Source organism: Myripristis murdjan, chromosome 24 (genome assembly GCF_902150065.1).
Source record: "Myripristis murdjan chromosome 24, fMyrMur1.1, whole genome shotgun sequence".
NCBI lineage: Eukaryota > Metazoa > Chordata > Actinopteri > Holocentriformes > Holocentridae > Myripristis > Myripristis murdjan.
The window spans coordinates 17,208,072-17,226,813 of record NC_044003.1 but is presented as its reverse complement, the minus strand read 5'-3'; the positions used below and the strand labels follow the sequence as shown (position 1 = coordinate 17,226,813).

Below are 18,742 nucleotides of genomic sequence, written 5' to 3'. Positions count from 1 at the left end.
ATTACATTTCTACATTGCTACCTATTGTTCTGTGGAGAAAGAGAGAAAATATAGAATTGAGAGGGTGATGACAAATGGCAGAGGTCATTAGTCATTCAAACCCACATCGTTGCAGTCATGTTGCCTGAGCCTGCTGAGTCACTGCAGAGCTGCACTTTGCCACTATTTTGAATTTAGAAATGGGTTAGTAGGCTTTTGCCAAGACCAAATGCAAAAAGCAAAGAGGCCATATTTATTTATGTGTTTAAATAAGTTGCCATCAGGAAATTATACTATCAGGGAAATTGATGCTGTGTACTAATTAAACCATCACAAAATAGGAGCTAGTATCTGAAATACACAGGCATTTAGGCTTTTGCATGCACTTGATGGGTAAGTATACTGCTATATGTGACAATGTACATTGTGTATATCTATATATGTGTGTGTGTGTGTGTGTGTGTGTGTATATATATATATATGTGTGTGTGTGTGTGTGTGTGTGTATGTATGTATACACACACACACACACACACACACACACACACACACACACACACACACACACACACACACACACACACACACACACACAGAGGACAAAGCCAGGCAGTCATTTGCTCAGTGGGTAGATTTCAGAACTGTTGACTTTTTTCATTTGAATTTTGCATTGAAGTGACTGCCACAACTGGTTTCACTGTTGTATTGAGAGGATTTGCTTGAGTGTTTACATCCATCCAGAGGAGGGAGCCACAGTGCAGAATCACCTCACTGATCCGCATTGTCAACTTTATTGTTCCTGCCTCCTCAGACACAGCAGAAGGCATTTACACTTCAAACACATCAAGAGAGGGAACTGGATTACCAGCCACCCCCTCCCTTCCTTTTTACACTGCAAAATACATGCTTAAGTATGCACAAATTTAGCATCAAATATAACTGCTGAACTAGATAGATATGCTTTTCAAACCACTCTGAGGGCTTTCACAACACAAGCAATAATGTGACCGCTCAATGAAAGCAAATGTGACAACTCAGCCTCCCTTTGATGAATTCTATGGGGAGATATCTTTGCTCCCTTTGATCTTGATATGTATCTTGGTCAGGTTACGGGCAAAGAAAGCACAGCCCTATCTAGGTTTCCTATTCATACACACAGCCCAGCTGAGCACTCTTTGAGTAAAGCAAACCAGCTAGTATGGTTGAAAATCTATCTTCATGTCTGTTTGCATTCATATTTTCCCAATTCTTGCATACCTTGCAGATATGCAATAACACACAGTTAATGTCATGACAGGCTGGAAAAAAAAAAAAAAAAAAACACAAAATAGGCATTTAAATTTGTTTTACTGGTGATCTGAAAATTTTGCATTTGCATTTTTACATTTTGCATTTAAAATTGGCATATTTCTCTTGCTTACCTCCACTTAAATGCCCAGTGCTCACAAATTAATGTGGATGCTTGTGGTGAACCATCACTGAAAGGAGCACATCATTAAAAGCACTATTTATCCTCTGATTAGCTCACATTGCACACTCACAGCATGCTCGCTGTCACATGATTTACACACCCAGTAATGAAACCCAGAAAAACATCATCTCCAGTAACACCTTAATGGATTTCACTAACATTATTTGTCACGACTATTAATTAATCCATGTCCATGAAAACGAGATCCCTTTGAGTATTATGGTCTTTTTGCCAGTATTTTCAGTGATTGCGGAGTTGGTTTTGTGTCTTATTCATATACATGTTGGATCCCCAAAAACCATCCACATCATATTTGCCCTCTGCTCAATGAGTCAGCCCAACCATTTTCTCACTTATGTCCCACAGTCTCTTGGCTGCCTGGTCATCTGTAGCTTTGGCCATCAGCTCCTCCTCTTCACAGTTAGCAAAGCACTTCCCCGACACGCCGTCAACCTCTGGGGAGCAGGACAGGTACAGGGGAGTCTGGGCCCCTTCCAACGGGCTCTTGAAAAAGGCCAGTGAGGCGAGGTAGAACAGGGGCTTGGCCAGGAGGGGTATGTGAACATGCCTGCCCAGCCTTGTCCTCACGATGCCTGGGGTGAGGGCGTTGACTGTCACCCCTGTGCCCTCCAATCGACGAGCCAGTTCAAGGGTAAACAGCAGGTTGGCCAACTTGCTCTGACTGTAACAGAAGGCCTTATTGTAGTTATTTTCACTATTCAGGTCGTCAAAGTTGATGTGACCATACTTGTACAGTTTGGAGGAAACCACCACAACGCGGCTAGGAGCAGAGGTCTTCAGAAGGTCCAACAGGAGGTGGGTGAGGAGGAAGTGGCCCAGATGATTCACACCTAGCTGCATCTCAAACCCATCCTCTGTCTTTGTGTAGGGACACTGGTAGACGCCAGCATTGTTGATGAGCACGTCAATCTTGGATTCCTCCTGATGGGGCCAGAGAGATTGAAACCCATTTAAAACCCCGCAGTGAATTTCAACTTCACAGCCCATGCAGCAGAAGACTAACTAATAAACTCTTGGATGTGATTATTTAGATGTAGAACTGTAGTCAAATAGTACAGCATAGAAAGTATAACATATTACAAAATACAGTACATTATACTAATTTCATATTCTGCTGCAAATTAAAATAAGGAAAAAGACTAACATTGTTCCCAGGCCACAATGGCTTAGACAAATTTCACACAATTTTAAAGTACTTTCAAGCCACCTCAATTACAGGACTAAACGCACCCTCAAAATAATGGTTTGGTTCCCTGCCAAAGTGACTGGTAAGAGCATCTTGGCAGCTGCAACCACCCACCAGGTACATTTTGGCAATTTGCCCTACCTTGAAAATAATTCATCATAAATTTGGGCTAAATGGATCAAATTTCCAGTTTTTGGATACAATAGAGTGGCAACAATTGATTTCAGCACCACGGATAGTTCCCATTCAACCATACTGCCGTTCAACCTGTCTCTTTTGTATTGTACTTGACAATGGCTGGAATGAACTAGACCTCAGTGATACTCAAAAGCTGCACAGAAGTCATGACTAACACAAACATCGGTCCCATCTCTGCTGAGGGCTGCAGAACTCATCGTAAACTTCATCGCCTATCATAACTTACCTCAACAATTTCTGCACAAAATTTGCGGACTGATCGAAGCGAGGCCAGGTCCAGGTGTTTGACAACCACTGCACCCTGTCCCTGTCCGGTTTGCTTCTTCATTTCCTGGGCCGCTTCCTCGGCACTCCGCTGGTCCCGACAGGCCATGATGACCCGGGCCTGGAGTTTGAGCAGCTCCTCGGCGACGGCCTTTCCAATCCCGCTGTTGGCCCCGGTCACGATGACAGTCTTCCCCCGCATCATGTCGGCTGGATAGCGAAGCAGCTGCGCGGCTTTCTGCCGGGGGAATAGACGCCGCATGATCAACAACACCCCTCCGCCGACCACAGCGGCAATGAGCACCGCTGTCGACATGAAGGCAGGTACCCGAGCACTCAGCCGGGACAAAAATAGCTCACATGGGGTGTCAATGAATACGGTAGGGCATGTGTTTTATCCTCAGTTACACAATTAACCCGGAAACAGTCCAGAGGCAGACCAGCACTTTAACCCACAGGCGACGTTACTTTGCTATAACGTTAGCTTGCTAGCCAAACATCCGAAGTAGCTAACGCTTTACTTCGTGCGTTTGGTGAAATAGCAGGTGAAATACGGTTACTGTCCGACTGGAAGGAACAGGAATGGTTGCTGTAATACACTTAAACGACGACAAAAGTAAGGAAAACAACAACACCAACAGGCGAAAACAAGTCAAGTTCCTCCTTCGTTTGCCGTCGTTGGCTGATGTGCACACAAGTATTTCCGGTGCATTCAGTATCACGCCTACATCCCCCCAAAATACGAACTTATTAAAATAGGAGTCATCGCCACAATATTTTGTTTATATATTTTGTAGCACAACATTTGAATGTCTCACCCCCCCCCCCCCCCCCCCCCCCCTTTTTTTTTTTTTTTTTTTTTTGCCTTATAGATGTAATTTGAAGTGGATTATTTTTTCCCTAATATCAACCTACATGCAATACTTGATAATAACAAAATGAAATATTATTAGTAGGAATAAAGTAAATATTTGACCCCATAACCATAATCATTACTACGTTTGCTGCTTTACAAAGCCAGAAGAAACAATTTCAAACTGCTTGCTGTATAAAAAGATTTCACCTGTAAGGAAATTTGCATCATAAATCTATGTATTTGGTTGTAATTAGATATTTCAAAGAAAATAGAGCTGGATTCTAAACACAATAGTGCATTCTTAGGGTATTGATTGTAAAAATAAACACCTTTTCCAATAATAGTGTATTTTAGGGAAAGGTATGAGCATGCATTTACCATGCTGTGCAGCAATATGGATAGTGTTGCCAACTTTCATTCATGCATACCATGGTGCAGAGAGAGAGGCTGCAGGGAGCACAGCTAGTTGTCTTCTGAAAAAAAAATAAAAAATAAAAAATTCTCAATATGAGATTGCTGTGTTGAGGAATGCAGTGAACTCTGCCCGTGCCTTGTTTGCATCATGTCGGAGGAGACGCTGCAGCTTCACTTTTGTTAAGTAGCCATAAAACTGGTCATCTCTTCTCTGTGCCAGTTTTTGCTTGAAGGCAGACATGATGGAATATAACTCAACACAGGTGGTTGAATCACTTTCCAGCTTCTTTATAACTTCCTCAAAGAGGGAGAAGATGTTATTGCAGAACAGGAGGTAAACCTCCACATCATCAGCATCTTCTTCAGTTGAGTGTTCACTGAGCTTTAATAAAGCTCTGATCTGTTTGGGGCACTCTTCCCCCAGGCTGATGAAATAAGACCTGAGAGCAGACCAGGTTTGCATAAGAAATGGCAGGATTAAGGGACAGCTACCTTGTTGTAGCATGTTGCAGAATCTCCCAGAACTCCACATCACAACATTGGCAAAAGTCTTTGAGTGATTCCCTTTGTCTGGCAGATACAGAGAAGTGGCCATAGATCTTCAGCACAACATTTTCCACATCTACAGTGAGCTGGTCGAGAGCATGCTTCACTGTGTTGTGCATAATATGGGCATGGCAGTTCCCTTGCAGTAGACCTTTTTGCTTTTTCTTCAGGTTGGTGAAGACAGAGTTGTGAATTCCATAATTTACAGCAGTATTATCTGAACTATATGCTGTAATTTGATTTAATGATAAGCCAAGTTTATCAAGAGATTGTTGTATGCAATCTATAATCCCAGCAGCTGACTCATCTGCATTCTCAGCAAAATCAAGCATTTTGTTACAGATCCCACTTTCTGGCCTAAAGTATTGTACAGCAAGGGGAAACATCTTCCTGTTCCCTTTATTCGATGCATCTGTCTGTATGGCAAATGGGATGGGTTTACCTGACCTGCCTGTTAAGACATCAGCAACGCCAGCCACTGCCTTCAGAGCAAGGATGTCTTTGGCCATTGCTTCTGCCTTTGTTCTCCCCAGAGACATTTTCTTTGCGATTTTGGAGTCATGCAGAATCTTTTGGTTGAGCTTGTGCCCATAGTCGGCACTGTTATAGCTGAGGTTGTGTTTAACTGTGTGGTACACCTGCGTTAACTCAGCTGCTGTGATCTAGAGGGGAGGACTAGAATTCAAAAATATTAATGACATTTCATAATTGTACAGAATGGAGTGAAAACATGTCATACTGTTTGCAGTAACACTGCCCAACATAATTTTCAATATTGGTAAGTAAATTCATTCATTCATTTTTTGATCATAATAAAATATCAGTTTTCTTTAACCCTCTTACACCTGCAATTCAGCTAAAACCGCCTTCATTTATTTTGCTTTTTATGGTTGTAGAATTGTCAGAATTGTGCAATGAGTGAGTACTTTTGCTCATTTTTACAGTAAAATTACAACTTTCAATACCTGGCAGTTATTCAATATTTTCTGCGTGTTTTCACTGTGTAATAACAGATAAAAGGCATATATACATACATACATACATACATATATATATATATATATATACACACACACACACACACACATACACACACACACACACACACACACACACACACACACACACATATATATATATATATATCCATATTATATGGATGCAAAAGTAACAGTGCCTATTAGTAAGTGTCTATTACAAAGACTCTTATCTTACTAAGGCTTACTAGGAAATCTTCTGTGCCACTTTTGACACTGGACACTGATTGGAGAGACCAGGATGCAGAAAATATGAGGTGCTGCAACCAAGCCAAATGCGTGATAGACCCTGTTTTATCACTGACTTAATGCCAAAGCTCATGGTTGGGGGAAAATGTTGGCACTTTTGCTTGAGAGAGTCTGCTTGAGAAACGCAGACTGATATATCCCGGGACTGTTCATACTCAGCTGGCCATGGACATGAACAGTGACACCCTTTTAATTCACTTTCCCTCCTATGGCATCACTGCAATATTCATGTAGGAAATTATACTTTATCTAACAGGTTAAGATGAAGGTGAAGGGTTTATTGTTCACACAAAGCCCAGTGTATGTGTGTATGCATGTAATGGTTTGTTTGTTTGTTTGTTGTATGTATTCTTAGGATGTGCATCTTAGTTGGCTACTTTACTCAAAATTATTTCAGGGTTGATCTGTGTATATCCAGTGTAATGTAGATATGTGTAGGGCAAAACACAGCTTTTCTTAAATTTGTTTGTGCATTTGTTGGTCTAATCTCTGCAGCTCTAATTTCCGAGAGGAAGTTTTCCGATAAGAAGATTTCTTATTTCTATTCCCTCTATTAGGACAGAGCCCCCTAGGGTCAGCTGTGGAAAAAAAGTAAATCTGCAGGTTTACTTTCGGTTTCGGATTCATAGTCCCTGCTCTCGGGTTACAAATGCATGGATTTGCCCAACAAATCAGAGAGGAATAATCCTAACCCCAACCCGAGGGCGCGGATTATGAATCCGAGATCATGGTTTTAAACCACGCATTTCTAACCCGAGAGCAGCACACAGATTTACCCTTTTCCTTGCTTTCCTGTTTTTTTTTTTTTTTTTTTTTTTTTATTTAATTTTATTTTATTTAAAAAAAAAAAAAAAAAAAATCTATAAAACGGAAACCTACAGTTTAGGGGCTGTCCATGTTTCTTCACTTCCTCTTCAACAGCCGGCTCTGCCTCCTAGTTGAGCAATTCCTACCGAGTATTTCAGTGTCTGGCCAAGTTCCTCTTAGTGGAAGTGTAGCACAGTGTAGTCTCTTGTCTCTGAATAACGACAAAGTAAAGACCAACTTTATACTTTCAAGTGCAATCAACGCAGCTGGAGGTTTTAAAACTGCACTTAGACATGGCCTACGTTTTGTATGAGTACATAGTAGGATATTAATAGCCTACATTGTGCTCTGGTCTTTTAGGATAACGGAATGCATCCGCGTCGAGTCCTGTGTATTCTTGTCCTGATCATCAATACAGGTAAATCGATCTTTTCCATTTAGCCTGTCTGGTGTGAACGCCTGATCTGAAGCCTGATCACGAGTACTCAGTGTGGATGAACCTAAAAAATGTAGGAAGTGCCTCAGCATTTTTCTTTGGTTTCATTCTAAAACATAAATTAATGAATAGATTTTATTAAATCACCTATAGCTAGTATCCGCCGGTAGGGCAGACCTCAATAGTATTTAAAATGTGTCGAATTTTATGAAGTGTTTAATGCGAAAATGTCGAAAACAAATTGAGCATGATTTTTTGTGGATTAGATTTTAAGTGTATGTTTAGCTATTTGCATTCTCATATTAAGCTATTGTACATTGCAGCTGTAATAAATATTCCCACTAAATTGGTCTAAAATGTAACATAAAATGTTAGTGTAATATACATTCCGGTAATAATGTATTAAAGTCTTCAGACTGATACAATCATATTTGTCCTGATAATATAATACATTATTACATTAACAGATAGTTATTACATTCCAAGTATTAGAGCATTTTCCAGAGTAAATTTAACAACAGTCCAAAACCTTGCAAGTTTTTTTTATTTTTTTTTTTATTTTTTATTTTTTAATCTTTTGATGACAGTTTGTCATAGCATCAGGTTTTAAATTTCTCAGGTCATACCTGATTTCAAGCATGCAGCTGTTTTGGATTCAAATACTCAACTAGATACCATGTACACATTTTTTTCTCAGACAACTTTTCAGGTTCAGAAATGTATCTAGCTTTAAACCCTGCGGTGTGTTTTAACCTTGCCTAAGTGATGTCTCAGTGTGCTGTGATGTAACATCCCAGTGAAATTCATGTCACTTCTTTTGAAGGAGACCGCAATCAAAGGGTGCGTCAAGGCACTTGTTGCAACAGTTTACTGGTGTCTCTGTAACCTGCACAAATGCTCAGCCACGAGGCCGAACAGCCTGTGTTACCAGACATTAAGTAAGGCTGATCACACTGTTAGGTGTTGTCATGAGGCTGCTAAAGAGAGAAATCCTCAATGGGAGGGCAGGCAGGGCTGCTGGAGCCTTCCGGTACCTTCCATTTTCAGGGTTAGCTGGTTCGGCAAATGAGTTGGTACACACTCCTCAGTGTAGTCCAACTTCGGTGGCCTCCATCCTGCTCTCTATATTAGCCACACAGCTTTTCTCGGGTCCGATGAGAATTGGCATTGGGCTGCCCCACCTTGCTCTGTTTCTCATGGTCCATCCCAGACAACAGAGCATCGTTGCCTGTCTCTCCCCCTTTCTCTTTCATCACCTTTTCAGACCCAAGGCTATCTTTCCATACCTGCTGTTTTTCTAATCAGGTATGCAGGGAGCTGGGACCTATCTCACCCCATATGCATGCTGGAGGGGTTGACAGCCCTTCACAGCGATAACACAATCACACATATTCACGCCTATAGGCAGTTTAGAGTAATCAGTTAGGCTGATGTGCATGCCTTTGTACTGTGGGAGCATGCAAACTCAGAAAGGACCAGGGCTGAAATTCAAAAACAAGACGTGCTAATAACTTTAACAGTATTAAAAGCTTTTAGCTAATTACATGGTTTTACAAGGAAAAAAACACTTCATGACAAATCATTTTTGTACATTATGCAAGCGGTCAAACATATATTTGATATAATTTTGTAGTTGTAATGTATATTGATAAAATGTCAATACACATTATGGCATATCAATATATCAGATGTTTCCAGCACCAAAACTACGATATTTTTCATTGCTAAAAATATTCATATAATTAAAGGAGTTTCTCTTGCAACTGATACCACAGAATAACCAAAATAGTACATGTATTTGTTTTTGTGATAGATTTGAGCACAAGAAAATAATATGGTGTTGTTGACCCCTTTATATTTACTCAATAAAAGGTCTAAAAGCCACATTTGCACATTTGGAGAAACAGACGGTTCTGGCTCATATTCTTAAGAACAGTGAGCAAAATATTAGGAAGAGGTTGATCTGAAACAGACAGAGCAGCTGAATCCACATAAAGATAAGGACTGTGTACTGATTTCACCTGCAGATCTGAAAAACAGGGTAATTGTGTATAATTTATGTCACTAAGTCACAGACGTGTGGACAGTGTTTCCATATTGTTAATTATTGATACAAATTTCCAAGTTATTATTACATCAAAATATGTTGCATAATTGATTGCCAATGTAATAATGCACTACTTGATCAGAAGAATATAGTTTCAGTCATGACATGTTAAATATTATCTGGCAGTTTAATACATTAGCTTTTTTTTTTTTTTTCTCACATAAAGGGATATTTTAGTGCATTTTGAAAAGTTACCAGCCCACATTATTGTTTGTTACAGGCCGACATGCGCAGACATGCACCGTTTCCCCCACAGATCAATACTTTGAGATGGGATCGGATATTGAGATGATTTGCCAGAGTTCCTGCAGCCCCGGCAAAATCTACTGGAAGCTGAACAATGTTCGCGTTGATGACAGCCTTTCAAAGACCTTCAACACCTCACATACAATCCTGCAACTGAAAAATTTCTCTCAGCCCAGTGCTACATTGCAGTGTATTAGTTATAGTACTAATCAAATCCTCGGAGGGACTACCATCAAAACATACTGTAAGAAAAGCTTTTTGTTGTTGTATCGTATTCTGGCAGTATGGCTATAGATGTGAGCAGTGAGATGAGATTTTTGACAAGCTGTCTCATTTTTCAACACCAGCAAAACCCAGTAAGATATCATGCATCTTGGAAGCTATTGATTCATGGTATCTACCAGAAGAGTTCATTTGTAGCTGGGAACATCCGATGAATTCCTCACTGAAAATAAATTACACCGTAAGCTCTCAATGGTGAGTTTCACAATATCTCTCTTAAATGTAATCATTAATGCTGAGTCATGTCTTGTCACATTAATTTATTGACATCATACAAACCATGTTTTCCTTTCAGTCTCTCTTGTGTAGACAAAAACAAAAAAATCTGCAACACAACCCTGACCTCATGCAAATTCAATACCACTTCTTTACCAAAAATCGGCCATGATACCTTTGTCACCGTGACAGCGGAAACTGCTGCTTGGGAGGCTCACTCAGACATTTATACATTTCACTATTATCAAATATGTAAGTTATGTATATTTTGTAGAAAAAAATCTTCCTTTATTTTCTGTTTGAATTTATGATATTAAACTTTGTTGTTATGATTATTTTTCTTCAGTGAAAATGAAACCTCCAGATATATCAGTAAAGGCACGCTTTACTGGTAAAAACCATTTACTGGTAAAACTGGACCGAAAAGATTATGGCAAACGTCATGTCATTCATTATCAAGTCAAATACAGCAAGGTATGTCTGTCTTCGATCACCCCTTTGTTCATCTTTACGGTTACTGAATATACTTACGGTTACTGAAACAAAATTCTCACACCTACTCACATTTTCAACTTTTTCTGTTTGACTTTCTGTTTCAAGGCTCATAATGGAACAAAAAAGGTAAGGAAACCAACTTCTCATTACAGTTTTCATTTCAAAAGAACTTCCTGCAAAATTGGAGACTGGGAATGCCCCAGTGGCAAAACCGTGTCATGACTTTTATGGGAAATTAGTATTAGTTTCGATAGTGATAAAGGATGAGGCCCTACATGAACCCATCTAGCAGACTCTGCTTTTCATACCTGTGCTTCTTCCGTCTTCCGCAACTCAGGTGATGTATGGTTTTAACATCTCCTTTTTCGTATTTTCTATTTTTATTTTAGCAGGTGATTAATGAGTCTATTAATCTCAAGGAAGAGACAGGAAACGTGACAATCAATGTAGAATCCTGCATTGACTATACAGTGTCAGCACGCTGGGCTTTAGAAAAGGCCCCGTGGAGCAACTGGAGCGAGAACAAGATTGTCCGGTCCAAGCTGAACAGTAAGTGCAAAAGTCTTTTTTTTTTTTTTTTTTTTTTTTTGCCAGTGTTTAAATCTGATGATCTACCATACAATATCAAGAGAGAGGGCTCTCTTTGAAAACTACCAGAACCTTTGAGCACCAGTAACCATGCCTAGGAAGCGAATAATATTCAAGACGCCCTGGGAGCCTGGAAGTGGCCAGTTTCAACCTCCCAGTTCCCTCCCAGAGCTCCACTTGGGAAAACATAAACAACAAACATAGCCACCCACAAATGAACACAAATTATTCGGCTGATTTCTGCTACTGAACAATCTGAGCAAACTGAACAATATCAAGAAGAGAGAAGAGGCAGAAGGTAATTTTTATAACCCAAAGGATTACCCCCGGATTTTTAAGTCAAATAAAAAAGTTGGTGGTGCACAAAATCAAATGACACAATGGAGTGATTAAATAAGATATTGCAGTTTGTGTGTTTGTTTATAGTCTTCACCACACAGAAGCCAGGAAGTTGCTTTGACGTCATATGCTGTTTCTCGGCAAACTGCGGGCTCAGAAATCCTACCCAAACTCCCTAGCGGAAGTTCCCATGAGGGGTTGCATTTAAGAGCACTTTTCCTAATAGGAGCTGAGATTTCTCCCAGTTCCCTGGACATCTCAATCCAGCATTAATTAGTAGCAAGTGCAGTTTTGGGTTGGCAGTATAGTTGATGGAAAGTAATGGCACATTTGGCAGTAGGCTACAGTAAAGGGTAGGAGTATTTGTTGGCCTGGCTTGATTGGATTGGAGCTGAATGAGTTAACTGTCGAATTTGTCAGCATTTGGGTCTGTTCCTGAGAATCATCCATTCAATCTTGTATGCTGTTGGGGAGATTTGCTTGTGAGTGCATCTCCCAAACCATTGGTGCCAGCACATGTGCACCCACTCTCAAGAAGACTTTAAAACCCATTTCAGTGATAGGACAACCATGGGTGTGGGACCTTGGGGAAAATCCCTCCCCTACCTTTAAAATAATGCACACATTTCATCAGAGATACTTTATGGAAGGAGAAAAAGTATGCTGAGTTTGTGAGGATAGTATAATGGCTTTTTCTTGTTCTCCATTCCCTTCTCTGTTCTGTGGTTCTTACATCAGCATGAGGGGAACTGGAATCTGATGAAGATGCTCTGCCTCTAATTATCTCTGTAGTTGGGAAGGCTATCTCTAATAAGTGCCTGTAGCGTCTTTGATGATTAGCTGCTAACCTTGAATACAGGGGGATATTCCAGAGAGCGAGTTTACTGACCATACCGAGTTTGTTAAGCCAGACTTGAGGGAAACTACTTCCAGGAAGCGAGATTAGATGAATACTCGACATGTTATTCCTGTCTTCCTGCCTTATAGAGAAAAGGATAGTTGAGACGGTCTACATATAGAGTCAGTGGCACAAGTTGGGCTGATCCTCTGCACCATATTGCATTTACCAAACTTCAAATTCAAGAGGCGTGGAGTGGGACGCTCTGGTGTCCTTGTGGTCGGTTGCCATGGTGAATCCATTTATCTGTGCTCCACTGATGTCTTATTGAGTTCACCATGAACATGCCTTGCCTCAGTTACGTTAAATAGGGCATGTGTCACACTTTCTTGAGAACTGAGTTGGCCAAATATCATGGAACTCAGGAAGCTGACATGATACAGGTCAGTGTTTGGACAAGCTGGCAGATATAAAATGCCACAAAGACTATAAATTCACTCCAGCAGGAATCTGAGTTGACCAATGGACTTGCACAACCAGAAAAGTCAAAGCATCTTAGCAGACTGTGGGAACAATCAAATGTTACCTAGAGAAAATATCACTACACATTTCTAGGCAATAGCCTTGTTTCCACATGAGATTAAACTCAAAACGTTTTGGTTCTCAGGACTAGGCCATTAGTCTAATCACATATTTCTGATTATACTATTATCTGGTTATACTTTACAGAGAGTGCCATCAAATTGGGCCTGTGGAGGAAGGTTGATGAACCAGAGATCAATGGCATTAGAAAAGTTCATGCCATGTGGACGGTAAGGATGCTCCTCCCTGCAGCCTTGAAGTAACTTAATTCTCAACCTGCACTTCCAAGGTTTTTAACCTTGGAAAAATAACTCAATGAAAAAAACGTACTTTTCCTCAAGAGATGATCTATACATTACATCTAATCATAAGTGCTTTAAACTCCTTATGCAGGAGATTCCACCAACATGTGAAGGTGAATTTCACTACACCCTTCACTCCACTCCCATGGATGAGATGAATTACACAGCAGCTTCTTGTGGCCCTTCAACTTGTGACACTGATGTGAACCACAATGCACACAGAATCACTCTTACAGTCTTCCACAACGGAAACCTGCTGGCAAATGAATCCACTTACATTCCAGCCATTGGAGAAAGTGAGTGTTGCTGTGTTTTAGAAATGAAAACCATATGTAGAATATATTACTTCATTTTGTGAAGTACAACTTACTCACAGTGTGAGTAAGTTGGATAAAGGCTATATTGATCAAAATGTTTGAGTATTCCTTTAAACAGGATGGTATGTAGATGTGTATGTAAGTTAATGTTTATGTTTATGAAAATCCATGTGTGTGTGTGTGTGTGTGTGTGTGTGTGTGTGTATGCAGGCCTCCCTCAGGTTGACAAGCTCCATACCTCAACTCATGAGGGCTATATCCTGGTTAGCTGGAAGGCTCCTAGTCAACCTGTCAGTGGCTACATGATCGACTGGACCCACAATGGGAGCCAATACTTCTGGAAGGAGAGCAAATATACTAACACAACCATATCCAGTAGGTTGGAGAGGAGAATTTAAATGGTGTATGGATGGTGGATTGAAATGTGGGGAAGAGCAAAAATAAGTGGATTGACCATCTGAGTCATCATCAGTGGTGATTTGTGCATATGACATAACTTGTTTGACCGCCAGATCACTTTGTATCTACTTTTCAGTGGTCTTAATGGGTGTAATAAAACACTTTAATGGATGCACTGGTGATAACACATTTTTAAAAGCTTCTACTGTTTGATGTTACAGTTGGGAGGATGTTGTTATCGTTTTGGAAAACTCTAAGTATGAGTCACACACCACTCACAAGGCTAAGACGCCAGGATGTGCTACAGCTTGTCCTGTTGCTTGCTACTCGATCCTCTTTCTTTTTTTTCCTTTTTTTTTTTTTTTTTTTTAATCAAATTAAGATGACAACTAAACGGTCATGTAAAGTGGCTTCGATCAAAATTTGCAATGTGTTTTCACTGTCATACCCTCCTGCCATTGTTTAAGATCAACAATTTGCCCTTTCTTACAGAGCTAATGGATTTTACACCATACAACATTACAGTAACCCCACTCCTTGATCACAAGACAGGGCTTGAAACACAAGCCTCTCAGATCTGCTCCAAGCGAAAGGGTACATAGTTCTTCAGCTACTTTTTTTTTAATGATTTTGACAAACTATATACAAGTATCTAGTATCTAGTCTGAGTTTATAATCATGGTCCCTCCTTGTAAATTTAGCTCCAGAAACCATCACCTTCACTAACGTCGTAGCTAAGGACAAAAGTGCCCTTGTGAGCTGGACTATGGAGCCAGAGCAGTGCAGTGATGTAGTTGTCAACTTCACAGTCTTCTACAGGGCAGATAAAGGACCACTGCTCAGTAAGTCACACACAGCAACATCTGAAGAAGGCATGTTCAAAGCTTGAAGACATTTATATCTTATTACATTATATTCATGGAAAACTACCGTGCTTTTCCTCTTAGATGCAACTGTTGACGGCACAATACAAGAAGTCTTGTTGGAAGATCTGGAACCAGATACCCAATATGTCGTCTATGTCACCGCCATAGCTATAACCGGGAATACAAGTAGCTCTGAAAGATATTTTGAAACCAAAAAATATGGTGAGTAAAATGTGCAATATCTCTGTCTTTAGCACTTACAAGGAAATACAGCCAAATTTCAAGTTTTGAAAGTTGTCAGTTGTTCAGTATTTATTTCTCTGTCCTGCAGACAGAGAAAGTACATGAGAAATTATCTTCTATACTATTCAGTGATGTCACATAGGTACACTGGCCTGTAGAGAGAGGATGGGAGATGACAGAAGAGGAGAATATGTCAGTGCCTAAATTATGTACAAACTTCTGATATAGCTTATTTGGAGGTGTCATATGAGTTGACAAATCAGCGTGACATGACTAATGTGTCAGAGTTCTCTATTTTCACTGGAACAGAGCTGTTCATGTCCACAATCTCTGTAGACTGTTGAAGGCCAGAAATAACCCATGAATAATATGAGCTGAGGGTCATTGCCCTCTGATTTGAAGTTTCCCAGTAGTTTTGTCGCTGCTACTTGGAATCCACAATCTGAGTGAAAATAATGTATCACATCTCTTGCAGTGCTCTGTGTTTAACAGGTTCTCAAAACAACATGACTTTAACATGACTCACATACCACTATGAAAGAATTCATTATGCAACAGTACAAAGCATGGGAACTGTTATCATTTCATGCACTATTGCATACTGGCGGTCAAAGAAGTACTCCATAATTTTTGTTCTTTTTTTGGTAGATCCCAGCCTCATCGCAGCACTCAGTATCTATGGAAGCGTCGCTATCTTTCTTGTGCTGTCTTTTGGATTATGCTGTGCTTTTCTGTAAGTTTCAGTCATTTACTCTCACTGACAAATTAATAGAGATTGATTTCAAGTGAAAATATCATAACCAAATAAATTTCAAATTCAAGCCAAGAAAATTCAATATCAGAAGTACTGTAGAAGAGTTGTTTTCCTTTGGTCACAGCCCAGCAGTATGTGGCACCCAAACTGAAAGATGTTCCTTGGTGATGTTTATAATCTGTTTCTCAGGTGGAAGAAATTCAGGGATAAGATGGTGCCCAATCCTGGTCTCAGTTCTTTGGCATTGTGGCTGTCCCAGAGCCATCAAAAGGTGAACTTATTGGTGATGAATGCATTTTATAATTTATTTATTTATGGTTTATTTGAACAGGACAGATATAGTATACTAAGATAAGCTGAAGACAGTTATCTAATGCGGTTACACCCATTCATCTGGCTGAGGCTGAAACAGTTCCATATTATGAACAATCACAAGTGAAATGAAAAAGCTCTGCAACTTTATTTAGATGAAAGTGCAGTGGAGTCCATCCAGCTCCATCTATGTGCAGGTTTTCATCTCAGAGAAAAAAGAAATTAATTAATGAAATTAGCTGGCATTTAGTTGGCATGAAAACTTACATACATATGGCTGCCAAAGGCATGTCGTTACAATCTCCTACAGTTGTGTATGGGAGGAAACTGGCAAAGGAGACAAAGGCTATGCAAAATCAAATAATGGCAGGACACTCCCTGTGTATCCTTTTCCATGACTTACACAACCCTGGATGCTTGGTTTTATCTTCGGTATTACCACAACCACCCAATAATATGTTTAGCACAAAACTACTGATTGAATTCTATTTTTGCCTCCATGACAAAATTTTCCATCTTTCTGGTTCACCCTTTCTCTCTCTGTGTGTGTGTGTGTGTGTGTGTGTGTGTGTGTGGGTGGGTGTGGGTGTGTTTTTGTGTGCGGCCACAGATTTTGCAACCATTCAGCACTCCATATGAAAGCCACACCATCATTGAAACTGTTTACCCTTGTGAGCCGGACAGGACAACAACTGGCACTGGTGCACAAGCCACGGCCTTCAATGATAATCTAAATTCTAACCTGATCAGTGATCAAGCAGAGGAAAAGACTGACCTGGCCAGCTTTCCTACTCCAGTGTCCCAGGAGGAAAGGCCGGTCAAAATGGTGGAGAGACCATCCCCTCAAGAAAGCATAGCCCTCCTGGCTTCAGAGAGCGGCCCTCGCAGCCCCTATCGAAGCCAAAGCTCTGCGGAGAATTCTGAACTCAACAGCCCTGAACAATGCACACACCTGCTGGGACTGAAACAGCAGATTAAGACTGCACCGGTAACTATGTATGTCTCTATGGACATGTTTGAACAGGGACAGGACAAATGAACAACGTGGAAAATAAGAGTAACCCTCCAACAACTGGATGTGCCAGTCAGCTTTTAAGTTAATCTGAATAATGTAGCAGTGGCTGAACATTTCTCTAGTTATGTTAGTGTAGCATTATCCTGAGGTGAGAGATGGTTATTGAAGATGTGATCAAGACATCCCCAATAACTTTGCTTCCAACATTACCCCTTGCACAAGCTAAGTGACACAATTATCTAAGGTGTTTATATGACAGAGGTTGCACCCAACAATTAAGAAAGGTGACATTTTTGTGCGTGGTAATGTCACATTCAGCCTTTTAATAACTAAAATAATGGAAGAGTCCATTGCATTTTCATATCAGCAAATGTCAATTTGACTATTTTCTGCTGCTGATTGATATAACAAAATAGTGATTAAACAATTACCCTGTTCGTTAAAGCTTTTGAACACCGCTGTTCCACTTTAAAACCCAACACTTTTATTATACAGCATATCATACATCACTTGTCAGCTACTTGTCATGTCAGATTGACATGACAGATCCATAGACCACTGTATTCATTTAGCAACACCTTTTGTTTTTATTTCATTCCAATAAAAGAATTGGTGAATTTCTTTCTTAATTAAGCACTGATAACACCATTGTTTCCGACACTGGTAACATCCCTATGACTGATATTTGTCCTATGCAGGATTCAAGTTTTTAATGGCATGTAAGTACACTGGCTGTGTTTTTATGCTTTTGACAATAAACTAATGAACTTGGAGTTTATATTGTTTACTGCACTGCTAACTACAATTTATTCTGTATTGTTTAATATATTCAGTACTTTCAGTCAAAATTATGGGGTCCAAATTTATTTTTAGATGTTTTCTTTTTACTCAGCATTGGAGCACACCATGTAATGTAGCCCATCTTAAAAATACTGAATCAAATACAGTGTGTAAGGCCTGCATTAAAACCTAGATTATCCAGTAGTTGTATGTTCTATGCAAAGGTATGAGGATAGGGATTTAGTTGTGTTACAAGTTCCCAACTTTAAAAATAATATACTCCATTGTTATTTGGGTGGATGTTCTTGTTTGTGGTCTTCATGATTTCAAGAACTTAGGTTAAAATGTTAAAGTAGTGGTAAATGGTTTGGCTGGGGCAGGAGAAGTTTTCCTGGCACAGTACGAAGCAGATTACATTTAACAACCGAGCTGTGCATGAGCCAGTCATGTATAGAGCAGCATTTATCCAGCAGGTTCTTGCATTTGTCAGGTGATAATGTCTATAAATGGTGCATTGATATTTATTGGGCAGCTGATGGCTTGAAACAGGAACTGTCAGTATCAATATTACACTCATTCCTTTCAGCACATTTATCA

At 39.9% G+C, this 18,742-nt stretch overlaps 2 protein-coding genes across 3 annotated transcripts; one reads left to right on the top strand and one right to left on the bottom strand.

Annotated features, from left to right (window-relative positions):
* Positions 1–754: 754 nt before the first annotated feature.
* On the bottom strand, positions 755–3,830 carry rdh14b (retinol dehydrogenase 14b). The gene is made up of 2 exons (XM_030047223.1): positions 3,082–3,830; positions 755–2,392 (listed from the first exon to the last, which is right to left on the bottom strand). The coding sequence occupies exons 1-2, from the start codon at positions 3,433–3,435 to the stop codon at positions 1,775–1,777; spliced, it is 972 nt and encodes a 323-aa protein (XP_029903083.1). The 5' UTR covers positions 3,436–3,830; the 3' UTR covers positions 755–1,774.
* A 3,300-nt stretch (positions 3,831–7,130) lies between these two features.
* LOC115355687 (interleukin-31 receptor subunit alpha-like) lies at positions 7,131–18,133 on the top strand. Of its 2 annotated transcripts, none has more exons than XM_030046537.1 (16): positions 7,131–7,446; positions 9,828–10,061; positions 10,165–10,294; positions 10,395–10,567; positions 10,662–10,789; positions 10,916–10,936; positions 11,200–11,359; positions 13,305–13,387; positions 13,551–13,755; positions 13,987–14,151; positions 14,668–14,769; positions 14,877–15,017; positions 15,123–15,263; positions 15,933–16,017; positions 16,228–16,309; positions 16,961–18,133. In XM_030046537.1, exons 1-16 carry the CDS (start codon positions 7,398–7,400, stop codon positions 17,387–17,389), a joined length of 2,328 nt encoding a protein of 775 aa, XP_029902397.1. In that variant the 5' UTR covers positions 7,131–7,397; the 3' UTR covers positions 17,390–18,133. The 2 variants fall into 2 exon arrangements, with proteins under 2 accessions (XP_029902397.1, XP_029902396.1); XM_030046536.1 differs by having other exon boundaries at positions 9,792–10,061.
* Positions 18,134–18,742: the final 609 nt, after the last annotated feature.